We start from the raw sequence: 9,988 nt of genomic DNA on the forward strand, positions 1-9,988 counted from the left end.
CTACGTTTTTTGGTCGCATCGCCTACCCAAAAAAAAATAACTAAAAGAGATCAGAAAGTCGCCCATATCCCATAATGGTATTAATTAAAAAGTACACTTCAGCCCGCAAAAAATGAGCCCTCACCCAGGTCCGTAGGTGGAAAAATAAAAAAGTTATAAGCCGCAGAACATGGCGACGCGACGCAAATTAGAAAAACCGTAAAAGTTGCTATTTTTTTTTTTGTGGTAAAACATAACGAAAACTATATAAGTTTGGTATCACCAGAATCGTAACGACCCAAAGAATAAAGATAACCCATCATTTTAAACGAACTATGAACTCCAAAAAAACCGTAACCAGCGCAAAATTGTGGAATGGCGTTTTTTTTTTTTTTTACCCCACATTGAATTATTTCCTGATTCCCCAGAATATTATACGGTATAGTAAATGGTACCATTAAAAAGTACAACTTGTCCCGCAAAAAAAAAGCCCTCATGTGTCTATATAGCCAGAAAATTAAAAAAGTTACGCTTATTTGAACGCAAGGAGGAAAAAAAAAAATTAACAAAAAAGGCCTGGTCGGGAAGGGGTTAAAATCTCACCATACTACATATTACCCGAAATCTTGTGATGTTGAATTTTCATTGAGACACATGCGCTTTTATTCATACATCAGTTGTGACCAGTAATCATATAATTCTTTATTTTTTTATTGTAATAAATGTATTTGCTCAATAATTACAGTATATAAATACCTGGCAAACAATCAAACCATGCAGGAGAGGAGACAAGTGCTGGGCCAATGTTTATGTCTAAATACTGTATTTTCACTATTGTATTAGAATGATTTACACAGAGCATTACATAAAATGTAATAGGTTAGTTGTGTAACTCTGCTAGAAGTATCTATACATATTGATATAAGGTTATGACATCAGGGAAAATGTTGAGGCATTGTATAATAATGCTCTACATGAGGCTTTATATATTGTTTTTCACCAGAATGATTTTTCTGGAGTTCAGTTCAGGCTTTATAAGCAGAATATAAAGTTTTGGAAGAAATATACAGCCCAGAACTCCAGCACATGAAGTCAGTATGGCGAATATCTCCACAGCCACCGCATCTTTCCCCTTGGTGCTCAGATAAGCCGGGATCATTGTAATCCACACACTGCAGAACACCAGCATGCTGAAGGTGATGTACTTGGCCTCATTAAAGCTGTCCGGTAATGTCCTCACCATGAAAGCCAGAACAAAGCTCAAAACCGCCAGGATCCCCATGTAACCCAACATAGAGTAAAACCCAATCACCGACCCTTCATTACATTGAATGATGATCTTTCCCTGATAAGTCTGATGGTCATACTCCTGGTAGGGAGGAGACACAGACAGCCAGGCACTACAGATCAGAACTTGGACAGAGGAGCACACAATGACCACAAAATGAGACAATTTGAGTGTGACCCACTTCCTCCAGGGACTGTTGGGTTTGGTGGCTTTGAAAGCAATGCAGACATTAACAGTTTTGGCCAGTACAGAAGAGACAGCTGTGGAGAAGAAGATCCCAAATGACGTCTGTCTCAGCCTGCAGGTTATATCCACCGGCCGGCCAATGAACAAGAACACACAGAGGAAGCTCAACAAGATGGAGACCAGGAGAATGAAGCTTACAGTACGATTATTGGCTTTCACAATTGGGGTGTCCCAGTAATAAATAAAGTTCCCTAATATGAATAATGTTATGGAAGAGAAAAATAAAGCTGTTACTGAAGATATTTTCCCCACCATGTCCTGTTCATATGACAGAAAGTTGTATGTTTTGGGAACACATCTGACTTGTCTCTCATCCGGCCACTCCTCATCAGGACACTTATAGCAGATCTCACTGTCTACAATTAAACAGAAACAAATCAATAGTCATTAGAATTAACAGCCTCTATCCGTTTTATTAGCAAAAGAATGTTCTTCCATCTGTTAACCTAACAGGGGTATTTAATCCCGGCCGATATTTCCAATGGTTGGAAATATTGTCCATTAAGTCAAGATTGAGTTGAACTGAAATTCAACCGATTCAACGTTGGGTCCATTGTTCCAATCATCCAAATAGATTCCGACAGTTGAAAAGTTGACATATCAGCAAAAACATGTGCTGATGGTTTAATATGGCCATGGATTTACCAAACCAGCGGTCACTATCGATAAGGCAGATTTGACTTTAAATAAATTAAAATCTGCACAAGTAAATCCCGGACAAAAACAGCTGGGAGTAAATACTGATGGCTGATATTTCCATCCTGTCAGAAATATCGATCAAGATTGAATACCCGTTATACAGTGTATCTCATGTGGCATTAGCGCTCAGTATAACAATTATAATAACATTACAAATGGAGCCACCTCTGTTTTACACATGCAGCCACCTCTGTATTACACATGGAGGCACCTGGAGCAGATGGGTGCAGATGGGTAGGGAATTGGCTATGTAATAGAGAACAAAGAGTGGTTGTGAATGGTGCCGTATCAGATATGATACCGGTACTAAGTTGAGTGCCCCAGGGTTCAGTTTTGGGGCCCATTTTGTTTAACATTTTTATTAACGATATTGGGATAGGGTTACTCAGCAATGTATCCATCTTTGCGGATGATACAAAACTTAGCAAAGTCATCAAATCATCAGAAGATGTCACCATGCTTCAAAATGATCTTGCAATTCTAGATGAGTGGGCAAAAAAATGGAAGATGAGGTTCACTGTAGATAAATGTAAGGTTATGCACCTTGGGAGACACAACCAGTGTGCAAGTTACAACCTTAGCGGAGAGGAACTGGGTAATTCCATACTTGAAAAGGATCTAGGAGTCCAAATAGACAGCAAACTGGGATGTAGTGCCCATTGTAATGTAGCTACAAAAAAGGCCAACAAAATTCTGGCATGTATTAAGAGGGGAATGGTAACTAGGGACTCAAGGGTAATTATGCCACTGTATAAAGCATTGGTGAGACCGCACCCCGAGAACGGAGAGCAGTTCTGGGCCCCACACTATAAAAAGGACATCATAGAATTAGAAAAAGTCCAAAGGCGAGCAACAAAGCTTATTAGGGGAATGGAGAATTTAAGCTACGGAGAGAGATTAAGCAATTTGGGACTATTTACATTAGAAAAGAGACGTTTAAGGGGGGAAATGCTCAACATGTACAAGTATATCAAGGGCCAATATAAGGAACTGTCACACACCCTCTTTTCTACTAGAAAGGAATCTAGGACATGAGGGCATGAGTATAGATTAGAAGAAAAAAAATTTCATTCAGCTAGTAGAAATAATTTCTTTACGGTCAGAACAGTCAAACTCTGGAACTCTCTTCCCAGAGAGGTGGTAACGGCTGGCTCATTAAATGCGTTCAAGGCAAAGTTGGACAAACATTTACTGGAGAAAAACATCCATGGGTACAAATAAGAAATATAATTTGTCTGTAAAATACCAGAACCTACCAAATCAGCAATGAATATCTACAGTATACCAGGTTGAACTAGATGGACGCAAGTCTTTTTTCAGCCTTACCTACTATGTAACTATGTAACTATGTAACCTCTGTTGGATGCGCCGGTGCACTGTGGTGATGACTCAGCATGCCATTTGCAGGTCCATGGAAGCATAAGCATCTCACGCACACGCACTCCTCATTCACGCCAAGGCACACTAAGCTATTTGCTTAGAAACATTCAGATTACAGCAGCACCATCTGTATCTGTGTGAATACATTTTTGTATGACCACAATATTAAAGTCAAATTGGGTAACTGTGTAAAGATTGAAAGGCAGAATAACACTTTCTGAAACAAATAATAAAAACTTTTTTTTTTATATATATATCTTAGAATGTCCGGTAAAACAATCATTAAACAACATTTACTAAAGATTTATTATTTATAAAGATCAATTAAGATATACATATATGTGCACATACAGCATAAACAACCCATATTAAAAAAAGCTAATCCGTATAATTAGCTAATTCATTTCTTTATTACAGTACTTATTATTAATAGTCGGTGGATCCCAAAATAATAAATATATAAATATATTATGCAATCCTTATGTTATTTCTGACTTGTTTTTACACCTATATCTGAGCAGTTCCAAATGGAGAATATAATAGGACTGTCCCCTGGGGGTCAGAACTAGGGGGCGCTAGGTCACAAGTGGGCTTAACCTGCAGCTGTTCGATGACCGGGGTAGTTACTCCCGTGAAAGATAGGATTAATGCAAAAAGAGTTGAACAGCGCAATAGCTTTGAGAATCGATATGAAAATTTATTAATCACAATACATATATAAAAAGAATTAATAACGGTACAATGATAAAAAATTGTGGTTATAAAAAACAACAATGGATGAAGGGCGGGTATAAAATTGGGGGGGGGGGTCCCCCTGCAAAAGGGTGGGGCTGGAGAGTCCGTTCCTATATTTCCCTTGGATTAGGTAGATGAAAACAAATATAGTTACCACCCTTGATGGGTATGGACTGTCCTCGTCCGAGTGTCCACTAATCGGCCCAAGTTGGCACAAATCACCGATGGTGGGATGTTAGCAATATGTTCGGGTGCTCCAAGGATCGATGTTGATAGGTAAATTACCAATGCTGGTCCTTTTGATGGAGGCACAAGTGAACAATGTCCTAAGGTGGTCTTTTGTAAATCCAAGGAATGGTTCGGACTGCAATCCAGGATGGTGGAGGTTAATGCAGGGGGGGGATAGGTTCCCCAGTAGCTCCCTGACGCGTTTCGCCACTCCAGGTGGCTTTATCAAAGGTGGGTAGCTAGGTCTGTCTGTGTTGGTCTTATATACCCCATAGTATACCCCAAATAGCGTGTATTTGCAGTGTCCATTGAAATGCATTGTAGTGCAATAACTACTTTAATGTTTATTATTGTACTGTTCAGTATGTGATGCCCCTTTCCCACTGCAGCTAAAAAACGGTAAATTGCCGATTTTCAGTGCAATTTACCATTTAAGGCTGCAGTGGGAAAGTGCCAGAGTTGAAATACCGTTTAAAGCTAAATGGTATTTCAACACGTTTTTAAAGCAGAGTCCTACACGTTAAAATAACGTTTAAGAGGCAGTGGGAATGCCTCTTAAACGTTATTTAGCCTCCAGGCAGACCCAGTGCCTGATGAGACCTAGTAGTTCTCACTTTGTGCATGTGTAATGAGTGCACGTGCATAACAAAGAGCCGCTCATTACATATGTGCATATGTAATGAGCGGCTCATTAGTATGCACGTGCATTCATTACATATGCGCAAAGTGAGAACTATTAGTTCTCATCAGGCACTGGGACTGCCTGTACCCTGCATGGACCCTGCATGGACCCTGCATGGACCCCCGCTGCCTCCCCACTGCCCTGCATCCCCGTGCAGGTAAGTACAAGGGGAGGGGAGGTGGGGCACAGGGCAGGTATGGGGGGTTATGCACTCTTTACACTTGGGGTGGGAGGGATTAGGCACTCTTTACACTGGGGGGGGGGGGGTTAGGCACTCTACATTTTACACGGTTCACTGCAATGGGAATGGTACTTAAATGGTATTTAAAATGGTAATCTGCTGCAGTGGGAATGCTAATACCGTTTTAAATACCATTTAAGATTACCAGTACTTTAAACTGGTCTGCAGTGGGAAAGCAGCATTAGATAGACACATTTTCCCGAAAATACTATTGCATCAACGTGCATCTCATTACGCGGTACTTATGTATTATCTGGGCTGCCGATTTTTTGATTGTATGCATTAACTGAAGGCATACAATCAGATGCGATGCAATATTGCATCGCATCACATACGACCATATCGCATGCGATGCGATGACCCGATTTTTCCATAGGATTCAATGTTAAAATGGACTGAGTCCATTTTAACATGGAATTCAATGGGAAAAAGGGTCCTTTTCATACCCCTACTATCCAAGTGGGCATGGAGTTGGATATAAACCTGTGGCGAGCATAGCGAGCCACCGAGTCCGAAGCGTGGCGAGCGAAGCAAGCCCCGCGAGGTGACGGTATTCTGTGTCCTCTCGTGGGGCTCGCTACGATCGCCACGCTTCAGGTTTATATCCAACTCCATGCCCACTTGGATAGTAGGGGTATGAAAAGGACCCCTTTTCCCATTGAATTCCATGTTAAAATGGGCTCAGTCTATTTTAACATTGAATCCTATGGAAAAATCGGGTCCATCGCATCGCATCGCATGCGATAAGGTTGGATGCGATGCGATGGACCCGATTTCAAAATCGATAGCCCATTTAGTACATAAGTACCCATTACGCTATTGTAACTGGCTATGGGTATAAGAGAGTGAGTATATAGTTATGTCGACGAGAATGTGGAGCATCTGCATGTGAGATGCTCGTGCGCCCCATCCTCGGCAAATGGCGCTCTGAGGTGGGTCACTGTGTCGTACGAAAGCAGCAAAATAATGGCAGTTCCATACTGTAGGTTGCACATGTATAAGGGCACAGAAAAAGGTACTTGTGTATTATCATGGCGCCCAAGTCTCTTACGTACGGCACCATAGGAAAATCGCATCGCATTGCATGGGCCATTGTAACGGCCGTGCGATGCAATCCGATCCGATTTTCCTATGTAATTTATTCACTGCTCTCTTAGCCCTGGGGGATCGCATCGCATCTTATCGCATCGCACCTCCCGCATATATAGGGAGTACGATGCCATTACATTAGCTATACAATTATATCATTGTATGACATATTTGTATACCTAATGTTATTGTACACCCTATACAATATAAATAAAAGAGCACTGAATACATTACATAGGAAAATCGCATTGCATCGCACGGCACTTACAATGGCCGATGTGATGCAATGCGATTTCCCTACGCAGAATAGCCCCCTAAACAAATAGTACCCAGAAAAAAACTAAGGTTCAGCGCTAATAGATTTTACAGATACATTTTCTATGTAAAATGGATCATCTTTACACATTAATTTTTAATGAACAATATTTAAAATCACACAATTGGGTATAAGACCATGGCAAGAAAAATAAAACATTACAATGAAAAAGCCTACTTCCACATTTTAGCAGCATTGTAGGAGAGTCCGTTCCTATTAATGCCCAAAAGTAGATATTTATGAGAGTAATAGTTACAGGCCCTGGATGTGCAGGCTGTGGTATAGGTCCAAGTAGCCGGCCCAAATGGCAAAAATCACCGGTCCCACTGGATGAATGTTTGTAGGATGATGGAATGATATATACTTCATCTCTCAGTAAGAGTAATGCCCCAAAAGAGTGTAATAGGGAGCAATGTGGGGGTCCTGATGGGCTGGTCTGGACTTTAATCCAAGGATTTGGTTGTGGGAAGTAGGTAGCGGCAGTCCCTGACGCATTTCGCTGCACTTAGCAGCTTTATCAAAGGTAAAATGCTGCTTCATAGTGGCTGGATATATATATATATATACCCTCAATAATCAGGTCACATGACCAAACAATCTGAGATAGATCATCCAATTAGTTCAATAACATAAAATAATGCTTGTCTAGAATAGGAGGCAGAAATATTTGGAATTTAAAACATGTATAAATGGTTAAACCATAAAAAATATGTATTTAATGAATAGTTTGAAGTAGATAAAATTAAAATTTCCGGTATTGTGGTAATTACCGCATATCATTGGTGGCAGCGGTCAGGTGACCTTAACTGTGCATCTCCTGTTGCTTGGAGATGAGACATGTGGTTGCGTCTTCTACGGAAGACTACATTACCCAGCTAGGCATAACCGGAGCGCGGACCATGTGACTTCTGCCCAGAGAATGGAGTTGTGGCAGCAGTCAAATTACCTCAGATATGCGTCCCTTGTTGCCACGAAACACGTCACATGGTTGTGTCTTCTCCAGGAGACTACATTACCCAGATAGTCATAGCAGCTGCACGGACCACGTGACCCCTGCCCCAGAGAATGAAATTGTGCGGTTGCTGCTGTTGTCAACGCCGCCAGCTGCATAGACAATGCTGTGCATGGTTTAACATTAGGCAGCAGCATCCACAATAGGACCTTCTCGTCAGGTTGGTCCCAACTGAGTATCCAGTAGCCATGGCGATTGCTTTGTTCTATTACGCCCATGATTAAAAATATACATAAGCAATCAAGAGTTAATAATAAAGCTATTTTAATATATAAACCCCTGATAATAGAGGTAATATATACCTTTGTAAGGAGATAATCAGCTAACATAGCCTCATAGCCTCAGTTGCTAACATGTGTCTACTGTAGTGATCATATAGCAATCATAGCCTCAGTTACTAACATATGTCTACTGTAGTGAGCATATAGCAATAATAGCATCAGTTACTAACATACAGTATGTCTACTGTAGTGAGCATATAGCAATCATAGCATCAGTTAAGTTACTAACATATGTCTACTGTAGTGAGCTTATAGCAATCATAGCCTCAGTTACTAACATGTGTCTACTGTAGTGATCATATAGCAATCATAGCCTCAGTTACTAACATATGTCTACTGTAGTGAGCATACAGCAATCATAGCCTCAGTTACTAACATGTGTCTACTGTAGTGAGCTTATAGCAATCATAGCATCAGTTACTAACATGTGTCTACTGTAGTGAGCTTATAGCAATCATAGCCTCAGTTACTAACATGTGTCTACTGTAGTGAGCATATACTGTAGCAATCATAGTCTCAGTTACTAACACGTGTCTCCTGTAGTGAGCATATAGCAATCATAGCCTCAGTTACTAACATACTACTGTAGTGAGCATATAGCAATCATAGCCTCAGTTACTAACATGTGTCTACTGTAGTGAGCATATAGCAATCATAGCATCAGTTACTAACATACTACTGTAGTGATCATACAGCAATCATAGCCTCAGTTACTAACATACTACTGTAGTGATAATATAGCAATCATAGCCTCAGTTACACGCGTACAGTATGATGATTCTTCCTGTGTACAACACGTCATTACCTGTAACATTGGACATTTCTCCCTCAGAACACTGGACACAGTCATAGCAGCAGACTTGGATTCCACCATTAGAAGCTTTTCTGTACCCAGGAGGACATCTGTCATTGCACCGAGATTTGGGCATCTTGTATAAGAAATGAAATGGAAAATGTGAACCAGAATTTCATGCAAAATTTTCCATCTTTATAGTTTTAATAGATTTTATTTATAAATGATTACAGCCATTAGCATAACATATTATTTATTATGAGTGTTATGTTTCCCCTTTGTTAGCATTGTACAGGAGATATTGGTATCTGACTCTTGCATTATATACATCTGTGGCACTTTTACCCACCTTAAAGACTCATCCACATTGCTGCGGAAGCTCGACACCATGGGGGAGATACCAGACGATACCATCCTCATCACAGCCGATGTGGCAAGTTTATATACGTGTATCCCACATGGAGCGGGTGTCGCAGCGGTGGAACAGTTAATTACGCACAATGCACTTTATACTGGTCCTGACATAACTTTTTTTCTGGCCCTGTTATGGTTTACACTTCAGCACAATTATTTCTATTATGATGGGAGGTACTATAAACAAAGAGTTGGATGTGCAATGTGTTCGCCAGCCGCTCCGTCGCTGGCGAACGCATACATGTGGGCTGTTGAGAAACAGCTGTTCTTTGAAAATCAGTTATTTACCCCGTTTGTTCATTTATATTATCGTTATATAGATGATTTATTGTTTCTTCGGACTGGTGACATAGAACAGTTCATGGAGCTCATTGAAAGACAAAACAAGTCAGACCATCCAATCAATTTAACAGTAGCCCACAGTAAACAGCATATCAGCTTTTTGGATATTAATATAGCCATTGAGAACAAAAACATTGTTACATCTATGCACACAAAGGAAACCGATCGAAATACGTTTTTGCATTATCGGAGTTTCCATCCCCGGTCAACAGTAAACTCATTGCCCTATTCACAGTATGTGAGGGTGATGCGGTGCAATAGTA

At 40.5% G+C, this 9,988-nt stretch overlaps 1 protein-coding gene across 1 annotated transcript; it reads right to left on the minus strand.

The window, feature by feature from the left end:
- Positions 1-961: 961 nt before the first annotated feature.
- Positions 962-9,105, minus strand: LOC146075439 (vomeronasal type-2 receptor 26-like). The gene is made up of 2 exons (XM_083185086.1): positions 8,982-9,105; positions 962-1,869 (listed from the first exon to the last, which is right to left on the minus strand). Exons 1-2 carry the CDS (start codon positions 9,103-9,105, stop codon positions 962-964), a joined length of 1,032 nt encoding a protein of 343 aa, XP_083041212.1.
- Between the last annotated feature and the right edge of the window lie 883 nt (positions 9,106-9,988).

This window comes from Crinia signifera, chromosome 1 (genome assembly GCF_055691185.1).
Source record: "Crinia signifera chromosome 1, ASM5569118v1, whole genome shotgun sequence".
NCBI classification, from domain to species: domain Eukaryota; kingdom Metazoa; phylum Chordata; class Amphibia; order Anura; family Myobatrachidae; genus Crinia; species Crinia signifera.

Bases quoted from the DNA above. Each gene is read 5' to 3' on its own strand.
- LOC146075439 (XM_083185086.1), bottom strand. From the start codon at position 9,105: ATGCCCAAATCTCGGTGCAATGACAGATGTCCTCCTGGGTACAGAAAA. The intron at 1,870-8,981 runs GTAATGACGTGT...GTTTAATTGTAG, and splicing joins AGAAATGTCCAATGTTACAG to ACAGTGAGATCTGCTATAAG.